The sequence below is a fragment of the Antechinus flavipes genome, chromosome 4, assembly GCF_016432865.1.
Source record: "Antechinus flavipes isolate AdamAnt ecotype Samford, QLD, Australia chromosome 4, AdamAnt_v2, whole genome shotgun sequence".
NCBI classification, from domain to species: Eukaryota; Metazoa; Chordata; class Mammalia; order Dasyuromorphia; family Dasyuridae; genus Antechinus; species Antechinus flavipes.
In genome coordinates, this window is record NC_067401.1 from 464,252,044 (window position 1) to 464,271,139 (window position 19,096).

Sequence of the window (19,096 nt, forward strand, 5' to 3'; positions counted from 1 at the left end):
AGACTTGCTTACTTTTTCCATCTTTAACTTCTTCATTACCATTTCCACTTTGCTACTTAGGGCTTCTGAAACCAGCACTGGAGTCCAGATGTGTTGGTTCTATTGTTACTACTGATGAAAAGTTTTTCTTAAAAAGCTTTAGAGATTTTTTCCATTTTTCATCTTTGTTGTTTTCCATGGCCACTCAGATGCAACTTTGATTTCCTGACATTTTCTTTGACAGAAGACTGATTCTTCTCACTTTATAATTCCTTCCTGCTCATAATTTCCCACTCAGCTCCTCAGAACTTCATAATTTGTATTCCAAATTGCCATTGCCCTTGACTGAGTCCTCTGGGCTTACGGGATGTTGTGCTCTTGGTTTCAACAGTTCCATCTTATTCTCTTTGGCTGGATTTTCCGCCATGTTATGCCTCCTCATTTTGGGTATTCCTTAAGGCTTTCTTCTCCTTTCCCTGCTCTTTCTCCTTAGTTACTATGGCAACTTCTGTGAATTTAATGATCATCTCTCTGCTGATGATGCCAAAGTCTGTACATACAGCTTCATATCCAATAGGTTAATGAACCTCAACGTCTCATAGCCATACTTTTTGCCTACTCATATAGGAACTGGTTTGCCTATCAGTTGGGAAATATTATTATTTCGATATAAGAAAGTAAATATAAATAATTCAGAGAAACTTGGTGTTAAAGACTTAGTTGAAATAATAGAATGAAAAAAGCAGATGGAATAATCTTATTCAGTGACTACAACAATGTAAAGGAAAACAACTTTGACAGATATCTGAAGTCTGACCCATGAGGTGCTCAGGCCTGGGCTTAGATGATTGGCTTTATCTCCCTTCTTGTGAAGACTGAGTTAGCACCTTGGATGCTTTAGAATCAGCCAGAGTCAGGATAAGCAAAAGTCCTTGGTCTTTATTCTTGGTCTCAGGGGTAGAAGTGAAGGGGATGGATGCAGGATCTCTACAACCTTCCTTCTCTTCGTCCACCACCAAAGTGACTCTGGCTTGTCTTACTCCACCCCCTAATCCCTCTTACAATTCTCTGTATACACCAAAAAGATTAAACCAGCACAGAATAGTGGGAAGGGCCATTTTCCAAGCATATGCTAATGAGTATTGTCCAATCAGTAATTAGCCTTAAGTGCTCGGTTGTCCGACTCCAGTGCACCTGCTCAGAGTTGCAGCCCTTTACATCTCCCGTTTTCTTTTGTTTTAGAACACAGGTGGTCATGCCATCTCTGACTTCTCAGGGAGGTGAGAGACCCCAAAAGGAGATGATCACACCCTCCCTGACATCTCAGGAAGGGAGATGAAAAGCACCAAAGGGAAGTGGGGGTTGCTAGTGGCTTTCTAGGCTGAAGGGTCTTATTAGAAACAGGTATCCATCAGCATGGGAGGTATTGCACAAGCACATAGCAGTAATGCACAGGCTCTTAGTGATGACTCTCCCCGCAGTCAGTGCAGGTTCAACATGGTGCAACAAACATGAATTGTACATGCATAACAAACAATATAAATCAACAAGGTGTTGTAAAAGATTTCCAGAAGTCTTAGAAGGAGGGTATATAAACAACAGTCACACATATGTCTCTTTCAGCAGCCAAGAGATTTAATGAGTTGAATGTTTAAACACACTTTACGCCGTCCTTCTGTTAATTTGGGTTAATCGTATGACCGCGGTGGCTGGCACGAGATTTACCAACCCTTTTTATTATGATTTAGTCAAACTTTCATTTATAGCTCGATGTTAATCACTGCTGTAACCTGTGGGGGTGGGGGTTTTCCCCTCAACATTTCCTAGGCCTTTCAGGAATACCTCGACTGTACTCAGACTAACCAGATGCTTACACAGCATGAAATGTATTATCTTCAATTGGCTCATTTATTTCTCTTACAGCTGTTATTTTAATAATCTTCATCATCTGAGAAGCTTTTGCATCTAAATGAGAAGTTTCTTCTGTAGTCCAAACCCAGTCTATTGTCCATTGCTTCACATGTCAGGGAATCCAGTGATCCCCACAAGTTTTTGAAGTCCTGCAACAGTCTTTTTATGTGTTAGGGAATCCAATGATTCCTACAACAGTCTTATCATGTCTCAGAGAATCCAATGATTCCTGAGGTTTTCAAGTCCTACAACAGTCTTATAATGTCTCAGAGAATCCAATGATTCCTGAGGTTTTCAGGTCCTACAACAGTCTTATAATGCCTCAGGGATTCCAGTGATTCCTGAGGATTTTCAAGTCCAACAATTTTTGATGTCCATGAGTCAAACACCATAACTGCCATGCTCTTTCAGTGGTGGGCACAGTCAGCGATGGAACCACCTGAAAACATCAGGTCTTTTCCTTTGTTTCAAGGGTCTGTTGCATATCCTTCCAATGGACAAGGCGAATATGGCTCGTTGGCACCCATCTGATTCCTTCTCCTTCTGTAGAGATACAAGCAAACCCTCTCCCCAAGCAGTTAACCTATCTGGTCCCTTCCATTCACCACTTTCTGGGTCTCTCCACATCACCTGGCGATTATCTAAAGATAGTGGAGCTGCTCGCACTGGACACTGCCCTTCCGGTGGGTTATAAAACCTGTCTGACGGAGCCAGTGCATCTTTGTCAAAAATCAAGAAGTTAATAGTATAAAGTGCTAGATTTAGTAGTTCTCTAGGTTTACCTGTGGCTCCCCCTTTCTTTTGTTTTTGGAGGAGCATCTTAATGTCTCTGTTTTTCCTCTCTTTCCTCTCTACTATTGCCTATCCTTGAGGATTAAAGAGTATGCCAGTGGTGTGTAAAATGTTATACTGTGCACAAAAGTGTGCAAAATGTTTAGAAGTATATGCAGGATCATTGTCTGTTTTTATTGCTTGTAGCACACCCATAATTGCAAATGCTTGTATAAGGAATTCAGTGACCACTCAGGCTTTCTCTTTATCAGTCTGAGTATGCTTCCTGTAGATCTCCTTTGATGTGGGGGTGGGAGTGGGGGGAGAATCTTTTTCCAATATCTGCCCCATTTCAGCTAGAAAATGAGAGTTACTAGTTTAGTCCTTAACAAAGTAAGTTCCCTGTTTTGTCTATTAAAATACTCACCCTATTTCCTGGACACCAGGGACTTCTTCAGTGAAATTAGGGTCCTTGGTCCACCCATTGGGCACCAGATGTGAAGGCCGCATTAGCACCCTGGATGCCTTAGAATCAGCCACAGTCAGGCTAAACAAAAGTCCTTGGTCTTTATTCTTGGTCTTCAGGGGTAGAAGTGAAGGGGATGGAGGCAGGATCTTCACCACCTCCCTTCTCATTTACCACCAAAGTGACTCTGCATTGTCTTACTCCACCCCCTAGTCCCTCCTACAATTCTCTGTATACACCAAAAGATCGAGCCAGCACAGAATGGTGGGAAGGGCCATTTTCCAATCATATGCTAATAGAGTTTTCTCCAATATGTAATTGGCCTTAATTGCTCGGTTGTCCAACCTTAGTGCACTACTCAGAGTTTCAGCACTTTACACCTTCTCCTCCCAGAACAGGTGCTATAGAAGGAAAAGGTATGTTTTAATTAACTGGGCTTCTTTGTGGGGAAGGGGGGGCCACTAGTGCCATGAAGCAGTCACTGCAGAGTGAAAGTGATCAAGAATAAGAGAAGCTTCAATAAAACTTAAAAGAAGTTTTTCAAAGATGTATTAAAAGCTGTGAGACTGGCATAATGTTGATGATGAGTTTTGATTTGAATAGTAGTCATATCTGATTTCTCATCATGAACAGTGTTTATTATATCAGCATGCTCCATGCAACTGATAGAATACATTTTTAATAACAGAGGAAACAAAAAGAGCATTTTTTGAAAGATTAAAAAAATATTTTCAGTTTCAAATTCTTTCCTCTTTCTTCACTCTCTTAGACACTGAGAAGGCAAAATATATGATAACTATTAAAAAGGTGAAGTCATGAAAAATATTTCCACATTAGCCATGTTATATAAAAAAAAAAAAAAAGAAAAAGAAAAAGAAAATAATCAGTTCTTTCTCTGGAGGTGGATTGCATTTTTGTTATTTGGAATTGTCTTGAATCACTGCCTTGCTCAGAGGAGCCAAGTCTTTCACAATTAATCAATGTATAATATTGCTATTACTTTATACAGTGATCTTCCAGTTCTTCTTACTTCACTTTCCACTGGTTCATGTAAGTCTTTCCAGGTTTTTCTTTTTCTTTTTTTATCTTAAAGATTTTTCTATTGTTTATTTTTGAAAAAATGAGAGCTTTTTATTTTTCAAAATACATGCAAAGATAGTTTGAAACAATCATCAATAATTTCCATCAATTTCCAATTCTTTACTATCACAAAAAAACTACTATAAATATTTTTGTACATAGAGATCATTTCCCTTTTTAAAAAATCTTTTTGGGATGATGACCTAGTAATGATATTTCTGGGTCAAAGGATATACATGGTTTTATGTCCCTTTGAACATTATTCCAAATTATTCTCCAAAATGTTTGAGCCAGTTCACAACTCTACCAACAATGCTTTTGTGTCTCAGTTTTCCTATATTTCCTCCATCATTTGTTGTTTTTCTTGTTCACCTTGCCGTGTTTTTTGCTATGTTAGCCAATTTGATAGGTGCAAGGAGGTATCTCAGAGTTGTTTTACTTTGTATTTCTTTAATTAATAGTGATGTAAAGGATTTTTTATGTGACTTTTTGATGTCTTTTTCTGAAAATTTTCTGTTCACATCCTTAGATCATTTATCAAAGGGGAAATAGCTCTTATAATAAGTTTGTCCCAGTTTCCTGTATTTTTGAGAAATGAGGCACTAAAGGCTTTTCTTTCCCTCTTTCCTGCTTTCCTTCTAATTTTAGCTGTATTGGTTTTGTTTATGTAAAAACTTTTAAATTTAATGTAATCAAAATTATCCATTTTACTCTCAGTCTCTTGTTTGATAATTAATTCTTTCTTTCTTCATAGATCTATAAGGCAAATTTTCCCAGTTTTCCCTAATTTGATTGTAATATCACCCGTGTTGCTTCTTTTTATAGGCTTTCAGCTGTTTTGTAGGGTTAATAATTGCTCTGCTTTCTGCTTCCCAGGGGAGGTGTAAGGGGAAGATACTTTGTTCACTCCAAAGCTTTCCCTAAGCAGCCCAGTCAGGAGTTCTCTTAAAAATAAAAGGCATTAAGGGGAATAAAGTTCAACATTTTTTAGATTTATCAAAATGGTATAGAAGCAACACTTGCCCATTAGCAGCACAATTAAAATTTCAGAACAGAGTTAAATCCTCTGCTTGTGAATAATAACTATAATAATTCCATTTGCATTAGAGTAAGTGTCTTTCTGGCAGTGCTTTCTTAATTTCTGAAATTAAAATTTTCTTTGCTGTCCCAGTTGCTCTGGGTTTAAACTTCAGATTCCTGTCCGATTTTTTTTTTTTTTCACTTTTTTTATCTTGGCCTCTCAGTGTTCTGCTTTTCAACCATCATTGCCGAATACTTTTGTTAAAATAGTCTTCCTCACATCTGCTGTGTAGTCTTCATCTCATTCATCTCAGGTGATCTATCATTCTTTTCTATTTTCCTAGTTTCTTGGGTTACAAGCTGACTGGATTGAATATCTTGATTCAATAAAACTAGAATTTGGAGAGATCTTCTGGGGTTTTATGTCAAGTATTGTCCTTTGTTCTTGAAGGGAATCAAAATGACGTCACTCTGTTAGAATACAGTTACAATTCGTCCGACGGGCTGATCAGACTAATATGAGCTTAGAAAGCTCTATCACAGGTCAGGCACAGAAGTGCAGATGAACATTTGGGGATTCTCTAGCTTTGCGCTTAATGCATTTCTTTTGAGCTACAGCAATTTTGCTTTGCTCATAGAGCACAGCACCTTCTCTGATGAAGGTACAATTAGGGTTATACACCCAGAATAATAATAGTTGTCAAGTGTAAAGCCTTTTTCTCCATGCTTAGCCATGGAGATCTTTCTTGATTTTTCTGCTGCTTCTAACATAGCTGGTCACTCTCTCCTCCCTGATCATCTTTTCTCTTGAGGTTTTTCACTCTCTTCTACTTTCCTGCCCTCTTCTTCTCAGTCTCCTTTGCTAGTTCTCTGCCAGATCACATCCTTTAACCATGGGTGTTCCTCAGGGTTAGTCCTGGACCTTCTTCTCTCTCTGTAATACTTCACTAGATATCCTCTAGACATCTTGAACTCAACATGTCCAAAACAGAACTCATTTTTTGGTCTTCAAATCCCTCCACCCTCATCACTTCTCTATTTCTGTGGAGGGTATCCCAGCTCTCCCCGGTCCCTCAGGCTCCCAAGCTAGGAGTAATCCTGAACTCTTCACCATCTCTCACTCCTCGTATCTAATTTGTTGCCAAACCCTGGATTTCACTTCTGCAGCATCTCTGGTCAGTTTCCTTCTGTAGCATCTCTGGTCAGTTTCCTTCTGCAGCATCTCTGGTCAGTTTCCTTCTGCAGCATCTTTTCATGGCTGCAGCATCTCTGGTCAGTTTCCTTCTGTAGCATCTCTGGTCAGTTTCCTTCTGCAGCATCTTTTCATGGCTGCAGCATCTTTGGTCAGTTTCGCCTCTCCAGCATCTCTGGTCAGTTTCCTTCTGCAGCATCTCTGGTCAGTTTCCTTCTGCAGCATCTCTGGTCAGTTTCCTTCTGCAGCATCTCTGGTCAGTTTCCTTCTGCAGCATCTTTTCATGGCTGCAGCATCTCTAGTCAGTTTCCTTCTGTAGCATCTCTGGTCAGTTTCCTTCTGCAGCATCTTTTCATGGCTGCAGCATCTTTGGTCAGTTTCACCTCTCCAGCATCTCTGCTCAGTTTCACTCTGCACCATCTTTCCAATACACCTCCCTCTCTCCTCTGACACAGCCCCCATCCTGTGTAGGCTCCCTTGAATTGTTTCAGTAACTGCCAGGGGAGGGGGAAGTCCTGCCTGCCTCAAGTCTCTCCCAATTCCAGTCCATTTTCTCTTCAGCCACTAAAGTTATTTTCCTAAAATACAGGTCCATTCCATCCCCTTCCCTAGATTAATAAACTCCTGTGGTTCCCTATTGTCTTCAGGATTAAATCCAGAAATCCTCTGGCATTAAGAGCCCTTCATATTATAGGACTCTCCTACTTTTCCACTCTTCTCATATCTTATTCCTCACCATGAACTGTGTAGTTTAGTCACATCAGCCTCCTGGCTTCCATGAACAAGACTCTCCACCTCTCAACTCTGGGCATTTTCTCTGACTGTCCCCTGTGGCTGGAATGCTTTCCTGCCTTTCTGCCTTCTGGCTTCTTTTAAGTTCCATCTAAAATCCCATCTTCCACCAGAATCCTTTATCAATTCCTTTTAATTCCCACTGTTGATTATTTCCTGTTTATCTTATGTATAGTTTCCTTTTATATATTTATATGCTGTCTCCCTCATTAGATTGTGAGCTCCTGGAGTATAGAGGTTTTTTTTTTTTTTTTTTTTTGGGGGGGGGTTCTTTTTTATTCCCAGTGCTTAGTACAGAGTCTGGCACATAATAGGCACTTAATATTCATTGACTGGCTCACTGTCACACATGTGTGAGAGGACAAGGAAATGGAACTGGAAAACAGTAAATGTTATTAAATGAATATTAAATGTTATGGTACCTTGGGTGGGTGGCCATTTGTTTACTACACACATTTGTCATTCCATTGGGCATTATTATTTTTAAAATATCAGGAAATATTGTAGAGAAACATGTACTTTTTCAATAATGACTTTGATGAGTTGGTAGTGTGACAAAGGTAAAATGGGTTTAAATGTTTGGTTTTTTTTAATAGGTATCACAAACTGGGAACCGGCTTTAATCCTAACACATTAGATAAACAGAAAGAAAGGCAAAAAGGTTTGCCCAAACAGATCTTTGAGTCCGATGAAGCTCCTGATGGGAACAGCTACCAGGATGAACAAGTAATATGCTTTACATTTGACCATAAAAGCTGCTTTTAACTTGTATTTGTTGCTTATTGGCTTTTGTACGCTTGATGTTCCACATCACAGGATGACCTTAAAAGACGGTCCGTGTCAATCGATGACACCCCCCGGGGCAGCTGGGCCTGCAGCATCTTTGACTTGAAGAATTCCCTGCCCGATGCGCTGCTCCCCAGTCTGCTTGATCGGACTCCAAATGAAGACATTGACCATCAGAACGATGACCAAAGAAAATCCAACCGTCATAAAGAGCTGTTTGCATTGCACCCGGCACCAGATGAGGTATGCTGAACTCCTAGAAGAGAGACAGACAAAGCCAAGTCTCCCATGCATTCTCCAGCAGCGACAGTGTGCTGCTCGCTTGCTCTAAGAATTCATTCTCTATTTTGGCTGCTTGGGTAGCTTTCTTCCATTGCAATCTAAGCTTTATTTGTCATCTATTTTCCCCAGAATAATGTCTTGCACATGCATAGGAAGTACTCAGAGAATTCTTGTTGAGTGGACTGCATCAAAAATATTAAAATAAGTGTTAAACTTTGTGGGATAAAAAGGAGTTTAATTTGCCCCAGTTGCTTAACATAAAGTTATATTGCTGGAAATGAATATATTTCTATTAGACCAAACTATGTTGATTTTTTTTAAAGTGATTTTTGAATTGTGCTCAGGGCAGCTTTGCGGTTCATAATTTTGAGACATCATCATCTTTTTAGCTGTCCCTACAAATGAAAGAGTATAGCATAATGTTAACTTATGGTAAAATCACTTTTGAAAGTTTCTATTTGCCAGCTAAACTTTGGAAGGTTTCTTCATTTTTAATCTCGTTTCTCAATTTGCAGGAAGAGCCCATAGAACGACTCAGTATTCCTGAAATACCCAAAGAACATTTTGGTCAAAGACTTCTTGTAAAATGCTTGTCCCTCAAGTAAGTATTTCTTTCCTTTCCTGTTCAGGTTTGTTTCCCGCAATGACTTTGTACCGAGACAGCTCTAGTCCTCATCCCTCCTGCATGCTGTGCTCACAAATGGACTGTCCAGGTCTCCATTTAGATACCATCTCAATTACACATGCAGGGCAGGTCGCTATTGGTAGTTTGGAAGTTTCAGGTGGAAGTCATTCTTTCCCACACTGTTTCCCATTGTAGGGTACATAGTTTTTAAATTGCCTCTTCAGAATTTTGCAGGGAATTTTTCTTTGCCTCTAGAGTATGATTTCATCTTTGTCTGCAGAAGAACAAGTTGTTAAACCACAGGATTTTAACAGATCTTCCTTTTTTTCTTCCAGAATTATTTATTTTGTCATTTATTTCTTTAAAGAAAAAATATTTGAGAGAAAAGAAGAAAAATGTCTTAATTGAGAGCATTAAAAAAGCATCCAGAGCTTAAGGACCCACTTGAAAACCATAGCTATATTCCTTTAAGAACAAACATTTTATACATTTAATGACCTTTCACTGGAAACCTGTTAGGCAAGTTTAATGAGCTGGAGCTTTTGAACATCAGGCTACTTGTGCCTAGTTCCTGGGCTATAACTCTTTCCTAATAACATAGGTTCAAATTTTACTGTTACTTCCTTAGAGGAATAAAGTTCCCACCTGCTGTAGTCATCTATTTTCTCCCTAGTTAGCTCAGCCCTTTTGCTTCTGCTGTCCACTTTGTCCTAACAGTGTTAACAGATATGGCGTCTTCCATCATACATTTCATAAAAGGGCAAAGTGAGGGAGAACATGAATATGTTTTAAATTCAGAAAAAATTTTTATAGTCATGTATAGAAAATTATATTCTTAAAAATAATGCTTTTGCAATTAATTATATCAGAGCGCACCCCCTTTGCAAATCTTGTATGGAATAGTGAGTGGAGATAGTAGTAATTATAATAACAACAATGATGACAGCTCATGATTAAAAAGTGCTTTTTAAAGAAATTTGCCAAATACCTTCCTTGTGTCATCTCATTTGGTCCCCTCACATCCACCTGGGAGGAACTCATCTCATGGATCACAGAAGATTAGCTGTCAAGCTGAAAGGAGCCTTCGGGGTCCCCTAGTCCAACCCGATTACTTATGAGGGGGATGTCACTAGCAAGATCACTGAGGGGCCAGCAGAATCTGGACTCAGAGCTTTATGTGATGACCATAAATGCGCTCTGGCGTAGAGAGCATGTGGTCGCCCTGCTCTGTTCCATTAGCCCTCGTGTGGAGGGAGCCTCTGCCCCTTTTCTGGAGGAAAGGCCAAATTGTTGCTCCCTGAGCGATCATCAATTCCTGTAGTCCGCCAGGGTGGGAACCAAAAGGGCCATCACGCACACTGGTGGCGCAGCCGGGGCAGACTGAAAGGAGGACACACGCATCCCTCTGCAGACTGCTCGATGGCTGAGCACTGCCCTCAGCCCATGGAGCAGCTCGGTGTCCGGGGCACGGAGGGCCTGAGAGCCGGGGCGAGCCACGTGGCCCACCCCCAAGTTCTGTGGGACCCCAGGCGGCTCATCCCCCCGCCCGCTGCACCAGAAGACGCTGAGGCGAAAGTTACGGGGAGTCATGCGTTGACAGAGAGTGCTTCCACATTGGGAATTCCTTTTACTGATGAAATATATGTATAGTGGAAATCTCCCTCCTCTCAGGGGGGAAAGATCAGCCTGTGGGTGTCCAGATATAATTCCACAATACTTAGTTTTGTAAATAAATTCTCTACCGAGCATTTTGGGGGAAGGGAGAGGGCACAAGCATTTATATAGCGCCTACTGTGTGCCCGGCCCTTTGCTGTTTGATCTTCACTACAGCCCAGGATGTAGCCCATTTTACCATTGAGGAGCCTGAGGCTATAAGATTAAGGGTTTAGCCTCAGACACCGGCCCCTCCCGAACTCCTCCCCGGGGTTTCCCTTCCACCCTTAAGGTTTCTGTTTAGGGGGTGGGGCTTTGTCCGCATGATGTCACTAAGTTCTCTGAGGGGCTTCGGACTTCTCCCGGTTAGTCCCTCTGCGACTGCGTGGGACACACTTAATGAGAGGGACCTTAGCCAAGAAATCAGCGGCCCCAGGCAGTCCGGGCTCGAGGAAGCCCCGCTGGCCACCTGTCTGTATCCCATGGTGCTCTCAGAACCCACTCTGTGTGCGAGTTTGCTCGGTGCCATCCCTGCTGGACGGGAAGCTTCTCGAGCGCAGGACTGGGTTTGACTTTAGCCCCGGGGCTTAGCACCGTGCCCGGCCCCTGCCTCCAGTTAGTGTATGGTAACTGGTGGCGGACCCTCTTTAGGGTTAGTGGGATTCATCTTTGGACAGCCAGAAAGTCACCTCTCCCATTCAGGCTCATTGGAAATGGGGGTGGGGGAGAGAAAGTGGGGATGTCCCCGCATACGCCGCCCTCCTTCTGTGTGACCTCGCCTAGGCGCAAGAGCACTTCTCGGCCTCTTTTCCCCCTCTTGAAAATGGGGATTATAGCTCCTCCATCCCAGACTTCTGTGAATCCAGTGGGCAGCGTTTTCCATGATGTAAACCCCACAGAAATGGCAGTTCTTCATGGTGAGATCCATAGGACCTGTCCTCTGTGAGCTTCTGCTCTTGGGTCACTGGCGCCTTTTGCCTATTAAATTTTTTAAAAAATTTTCTGGTTATACATGTATATTAATATTTTAAAACACCCCCCCCCCCCAAGGCAATTAGGATTAAGTGACTTGCTGGGGTCACACAATTAGGAAGTGTTAAGTGTCTTGAGGCTAGATTTGAACTTGTCCTGACTTCAGGGCTAGTGCTCTATCCATTGCCACCGACTAGCTGCCTCAGAACACACATTTCTTTATGAAATTTATGAAATATATTGGGAGAGAAAAATAAAAATAAAAGGGGAAAACCACTAGAGAGAAAACAAAAAAGAAGCAAAGGTAGCATGTGCTGATTTACACTCAATCCCAGTAGTTCCCTTTCTGGATGCAATGGCATTTTCTATCCAGAGTTTATTGGGGTTACCTTGATCACTGAACCACTGAGAAGAACCAAGTTTTTCATAGTTGATCATAGCACAGTTGCGGTTCCTGAGTATAATGTATTTCTGATTCTGCTTGTTTTACTCAGCATCAGTTCGTGTAACTCTTTCCAAGCTTTTCTAAAATCAACTTGTTCATCATTTTTTATAGAACAGTAATAATCCCATTACCTTCATATACTACAGCTTATTCAGTCATTCCCCAATTGATGTTGCCCTTTTTAAAAAAAAAAATCATATTTTTGTGTCAGATCTAAGATTTCACTGGAGTGGGGCAATTCACTGTGTAGAAATGACATCACCCATGCAGATTAGCAACTATGTGAAGTTAGAAATCTCAGAGAATTGTGTGAAGGCTGAAAGGCCATAGGAACTTGCCATGGCCACTCAGCCAAGGTTAGTCACAGGCATTTCTGGAAGGGGAAATGCTCTTAATACAGCTAAATATTTAGGGAAGTGATTTGTCGTGTATGAAAAATGCGTCAGTCAAAATTTAATATTTGTCCTTGTGAGGAATTCACCAAGTTGTTGTTATTTTTTTTAGATTTGAAATTGAAATTGAACCCATTTTTGCAAGTTTGGCTTTATATGATGTCAAGGAAAAGAAAAAGGTAAGTTTGAAGAATATGGGGCCATATTTTTCAGTCATAATCATTTGTAACTTTAAAAATATTTTCTGAAATCTTATTTTGATATTTTTATCTTAAGCCATAGGTCATAAAATGTTCCTAGAATATTATTTTGCAAGGTAAATGTAAAATATTTAAATTTCCAAGTAATTGGTAAACATTAATCTTTTATCTGCATTTAGCAGAGTTCTTAGAATATAGTAGTCATTTAGTAAATGGTTTTTGATCCACCTTGCCAAAAAACACAAACAGAAATTTTAGATAAAAATGTTAATTCTAAAGATTGTTAAGCATTTTTCTATTTTGAAGCACAATTGATGGTCAGCTCCAGTGTAATCTAGCTATTTCATTAGAAACATGTCAAAAGTAAACTATAGAGAATTAAATATGAATCTCAAAATTCTTATATGTTGTCAGGTTTAAAAAATCGGTCATAGAGTAAAGACCGTTTAAGGAAATTATAAGAAAATAATAGTCATCAAATAGTCTCATTGTTGCATTTGATAGCTAAAATGATATTCTTTTTGATTTGAGAAATTCTGTGTTGAATGTTTTCTTTTAGCAGTTTAACAGCAGTGACCTCATTACTTTGGTTCCTTCTTTCACTGATGTAAATTGGTATCTCTTTAACTCCTATTTTGTCCATTTCTTTAAAAAAAAATAAGTGCTTCATGAAGGTTACATACTCACCATTCTAAGGTCAACTTTTGTACTTTTAATATCTCAAGAGGACCAAGGTATTAATGCACAGATGATCAGAGATTCCCTTTGGGGAAGTATCGTAAAAGTCAGCTAATGCAGCCTCTTTCTTTTGGAGATGACAAGACCAAGAGCCAGAGAGCCTCCTTTCAATGTGTATATTTAGGGGTTAAAGCTGGAACCCCACCCAGGAGCCTAGCTGACAACACTGGCACTTTTAATTGATCCTGATTGCCGGCAGCTGCATCTTAGACTCCAGTTTTTGCTAGATGATGATGGGTCCTCAGTCATATGGATGGCTTTTAGCCTTTTAGCATAGCAATTATGTAATTCCGTAGCTTCTCTCTTGATCTTGGGGTGGAAGTTTCATGGGTGTATGTGCTGCTCTCTCTTCTCAAACTATAGAGCCTTCTTTTCTTTCCATTATCGTTTGGGCTTGGGGGCATTTGGGTTTTTTCAAATTCATGGAATCACATGATTCCTAGACGGCAAGTGTCTCTGAGAGAAAACTAGTGTGAAAGAGAGACTTTTGAAACAACTCAAGACTTATAATCAATGAAAAGACTCCATTCTTTTTTCTTTCTTTGCCCAGTTTATTATCCATTAGCTAATACCTGTCCTGTAGCTGTAGATCTTCCTGTGTATCTATATGTGTGTGTAGATAGCTCTCGGTTTATCCAGAAGTCCCTCCATGTGATGACCGTGTATTTTAAAATCAGCCCGAGTCAGGAATTCAGGTTAGGGAAAATCGTCGATCTTTATTCTTAGGAGAGGTGAAGGAAGATAGAAGGTGAAGGGGAATCAGAGGTGAAAGGGGGGGGGAGGGTCGTGATAGCAATGTGAGCAGCTGCAACAAGACGCCAGCCAGCAGTCTCTCCTTCCCCTTCCCTTTCACTCCCCTGCCTCCACCCACCAAAATCATCATTTCCTGTACAACACATCGGGACTTGCACAAAGAGTGGGCGGGGCCATTCTTTCTCCAAGTATATATATTAATAGAGTATGGTCCAATGACTATTTAGCCTCACGTGCTTGGGGGCCTGATTATATATGAGATAATTCCCCCTAGCCTTTCTTTCTGGAATATAATATCCAAGCTCTGTTCCATTATATAGGTGACTATTATATGATCCTGATTGTGGTCCCTCCTCACTTGAATTCTTTCTTTCTGGCTGCTGGCAGTATTTTTTCCTTGATCTTGAAATTCTGGATTTTTACTGTGAATTTCTGAGCGATTTCTTTCAAGAGGTGACTGAGTTGATTCTGTTTTCACATTGCTTTCTGGATCTAAGAGACCTGGACAGTTTTCTTTTAAGAGTTCTTAAAATAGGATGCCTGGACTTTTTTTTTTTTTTTTTTGATTTGGGGATTCACATAGTCCAGTGATTATTAATTTTTTCCCCCGATCTGTTTTCCAGGTCAGTTTTTTTGCTGCAAAATACTTTACATTTTCTTCTATTTTTTTCAGTCTTTTTGCTTTGTTTTAATATTCCTTGTGGCTTCATCGATTTCTCTTTGGAATATTTACTTTTCAGGGATTTTATTGCTTGGACATGATTTTGTATGTTTTGTGCTGAGCTATTCTCATTCCAATTCTTTCTTCTATAGCTCTCATTTCTTTCATTACAATTTTTTTAAAATTATTTTTTGAACTCTTGCTTCATCTCTTGCAGAAATTCTACTTAGATTTGTTGTCAAGCTATGTTTTTCTCTGATACTTTGCTTGTAGAAGCTTTGGAGTCATTTTCTTCATCTGTATTTGCGTCTTGAGTGTCCCTGCCACCATAATCCATTATTACCACCATAGACCATTTTTATGAGGGAATATTTTTGTTTGCCAATTGCTCATTTCTGACTTTGGGCTTGATGTTAGGGTGGCCTTTGTATATATCTGGAGGCTGGACCTCTGGCTACTTTCTTGAGGTATTGAAAATCAGGTTACTCCAGAATCTCGGGGACAGTCCAGGGACCTGCAAGCTTTCAGAACTCCCAAAGGCAGTTGATCCAAGGCAAAGTCTGATTGCTCCCCGTGATCTAAGCTCAGCAAGTTCTGACCTAGGTTTGGGTCTGAACCAGGGTTGACTGTGGCTGGACCCTGTCTGTCAGTCAGCTGGGAAACTTGGGTTAGAAGGACAGTTATAGGCTCCTTCCAGCCCTGAGGATTCCTCTGTAGGCTGGGCCAGGTGCTGGCGTCAGAGTCTCTTCTGCACCTTGTTCCTGAGGCACAGCTCAGCAGCAGCTCCCGGCTTCTGATCTTCCTCCTTTCTCAGCACCGTGCCCAGGGCCTGCTGACTGTTACCACCCCTCCTCTGTGTGCAGGTCTCCTGGTTGGCCGGCCTTGGATCTGTGTCTTGGAGCTGGGTCGTGGGTAACAAAGGTGTCATCTCATATCTGTCCCTGTCTCAGGGACCCAATGTATGTGGGTACTTGGTCAGGACACTGGCGTGCTCTGTGCCTTACGTGCTGGGAAGCCCAGTCCCATCCCTATTGTCTGCAGACCTCCCTGTCTCTTTTGCTGTCTGAGCTGAGCTGGACAAAGAACTTAACGGAACATTTTTCTGGATTTTTTCATCAGGATTCAGTCGGATGCATTTTCTAGAACCCTTTGGAGCACTTCCTATCCCTCTGACATCTTTGATTCTGTCCCCCAAGAATACTTTCAACAGGATCTTCCATTCTAGGCTTTGATTGAAAACTGCTAATGATGTGGAGTTTATGACCTTCAAAGGCAGTTGGATTTTACCATTTAGACTGCTAATTATTAGGAAGTTTTTCTTTACATGGAACCAAAACTTGTCTTTTTTCAGCTTCTTCCATTGTTCTTCAGAACTGAGCAGAGTTCCTTCTTTCCCCTAAGGTAGCTGGATTTCTAAAATTAACCATTACCGGCTGCTTGACTTCTGAACCAAGTTCAGAAACAAAGAATCACGCCCTAAATGGTTCCAGGACAAAATTACTTGTAAATAGTCAATAAGAAAACAAAACCACATCAGCCTCCATCTTCTCCGTTTCCGGACTCAGCCCAATAGTCCAAGATCCTTTTGGATTCTGACCTGCTTTGCTCACCCTTCTCAAACGCTGCAGAGATGATGATAACATGAAACGTTCCAGGCCGAAAGGTGCCTAACCCCAGGACGTTTGTTTAGGCTTTCTCCCCGAGTGGACATTGAACCCTTGATGACGCCCCCAAATAGGAAATAGTGTTGGTCTGTCAATATTTGAATTTGTCCTTTTGGAGGTGGATGGGCGGAACCTCTCGCGGTCTTGTGCTGGGGAGGTACACGTGAAGTGCTAGTTCATAATGTCGTCTTTCAGGGATTCATGGTAGTTCCCTTCACCAAGGCCGTCGCAGCTCCCTCCTGGGGAGATGGTCATTGTGAGGGGCCGCTGGGGTCCTTCCGTGACTGCCTCAGTCGGCTGCCGCGCCTGTTCTGTGCTTGTATTTGACTCCTCCTTCCTTCTTCTCTTGAGTCATGCGCCATTCGCACTCAGAGCTTTCAGATTCCGCCCTCTTCCCCCTCTCATGACAGATACTTGCCCTTTGCTAACTTTGCTCCCATTGACCAGGATTTTTGGAGTTGGCCATCAAAAGATTGGTTGTAGTTCTGTGTTTCATAAATTATGTTAATGGTGACTTTTATAAATGCTTCTAAAATCTTTTTGATTGAGTACATGTAGTTTTATTAAGTTGATGGCTAAATAAAATGTGTCTTAACTGCCTATAAAAAAAATTACTCTCTCTTTTAGATTTCAGAGAATTTTTATTTTGACCTTAACTCTGAGCAAATGAAAGGCATGCTGCGACCCCATGTGCCCCCTGCTGCCATCACCACCTTGGCGAGATCTGCCATTTTTTCTATCACTTATCCATCTCAAGATGTATTTCTTGTAATAAAGGTAAGAATCAAACTTGTTTAAAATATGCTGCCCTTCTCTAATCTTATCTCCAGGGTATATTTTAAATTCCTCTAACACCAAAACGATGTATTCCTCATGAACGGGCCCTGTGGCCCTATTTATCTTTGTGTGGGTCTGGTTTTCTTCCTGGGCTCAAAAGGTAGGTTTGTGAATTCCATAAGCCAGTTAGCAAGGGTACTGTGGAAAGAGAAAACCCCCAAGACCAGATGGATTCCTAAGTGAATTCTACCAAACATTTAAAGAACAATCAATCCCAGTATTATATAAAGTAAGAAAATAGGCAGGGAAGGAGTCCTACCAAATTCCTTGTAGGTCACAATTCTGATGCTGATACCTAAATCAGGAAAAGCCAAAACAGAGAAAGGATAGGATGGACCAGTTTCCCTAATGAATATTGATGCAAAATTTTAAAATAAAATACTAGCAAAAATATAGCACAAAGTTCATTCTTTATGATCAGGTAGGATTTATAACAGCAATGCCAGGCTGGGTCAGTATTAGGAAAACTATCAGCATAATCGACCCTATCAATAACAAAACCAGCAGAAATCATGTGATTGTCTCAATGAATGCAGAAAAAGCCTTTGACAAAATACAGCACGCTTTCCTATCAAAAGTACAAGAGAGCATAGGAATAAATGGAATTTACCTTAAAATTATAAGTAATATTTATCTAAAACCATCAGCAAGCGTTATATATATTGGGGATAAGCTAGAAGTCTTTCAGATACAGTCAGGGGTGAAGCAAGGATGCCCATTATCACTTCTGTTATTTAATATTGTATTAGAAATGTTAGCTACATCAATAAGAGAAGAAAAAGAAACTAAAAGGAATTAGAATAAATAGGCAGTGAAGAAACAAAACTCTCACTATTTGTAGGTGTTACGATGTTATACTTAGAAAATCCTAGAGAATCAACAAACCATTTGTAATTATTAATAACTTTAGCAAAGTTGCAGGATACAAAATACACCCACAGAAAATCATCAGCATTTCAGTTTATTACTAATGAAGTCCTGCAGCAAGACATAAAGAAATTTCATTTAAAATAACTATAGACAATATAAAATTGTCCACCTGCCAAGACAAACCCAGGAACTATATGAACACAGTTATAAAACAATTCCATGCCAATCAAACTATTGAATTATTTTATAGAGCTAGAAAAAATAATAGAAAGATTTCATCTGGAAGAACAAAAGCTCAAGGATATCAAGGGAATCAATGAACATCAATGCATAGATTAATTGCTATTTTTCCCCTTCATTTTGTCCTTTTATTTCAAGTCTTCTTGTATAAAATGATTAATATGGAAATGTTTTACTTAATTAAAAAAACCTATATCACTATCTTTTTAAAACATTGAGCAGATTTCTTTCTGTAAAAATATCTTTTCTTAGCTGCTCTAATAGTCACTGTGTCCCAATTTTCAGTTCAAGGGTAGAGAAGTTGTCTTGCCTTCAAAAAAAGAACAACCACAAATGTTGTAAACAAGAGTAAATGGGTAAATGTAATTAACTTGCCCCTCATTGCCCTACAGCTTCTCTTGACTCTTGTGTATGGAGAACAAAGGCAGCTACAAGGGACCGCGGTAGTCTGGTCTTACACTCAGGAAGACCGTCGGAGTCTTTTTTTCAAACACAGGGTTTCTTTTCAGACAAGTGGGTCTTGGAAGTCACTTCCCTGCTTCCAGCCTCATTTTCTTCCTCTGTAAAACGGGGACAGTAGTAACAGTACCTCCCTCCACATTGTTTTGAAGATCAAATGAGACCAGTCTGGCAACACTGATTACATGTTTGGTGTGTTCTGGGCACTGTGTTAATGAGATACAAAAACTAAAAATGATTTAAGTTCCATCCTTGAGAAAACTTCGATTCGAATGGAAGTGACCTTAGGGAGCTAGCTTATACACAAC

The 19,096-nt window shown here is 40.3% G+C and overlaps 1 protein-coding gene across 11 annotated transcripts in view; it reads left to right on the plus strand.

Moving 5' to 3' along the window:
- The window catches only part of DOCK7 (dedicator of cytokinesis 7), a 160,097-nt gene that overhangs the window by 31,843 nt on the left and 109,158 nt on the right, over window positions 1–19,096 (plus strand). For all 11 annotated transcript variants that reach the window (XM_051999529.1, XM_051999531.1, XM_051999532.1 and 8 more), the window contains exons 5-9: window positions 7,808–7,937; window positions 8,028–8,240; window positions 8,795–8,880; window positions 12,479–12,545; window positions 17,010–17,159. In XM_051999529.1, the coding sequence (XP_051855489.1) occupies window positions 7,808–7,937; window positions 8,028–8,240; window positions 8,795–8,880; window positions 12,479–12,545; window positions 17,010–17,159 (646 nt within the window). The remainder of the gene's footprint in view (window positions 1–7,807; window positions 7,938–8,027; window positions 8,241–8,794; window positions 8,881–12,478; window positions 12,546–17,009; window positions 17,160–19,096) is intronic.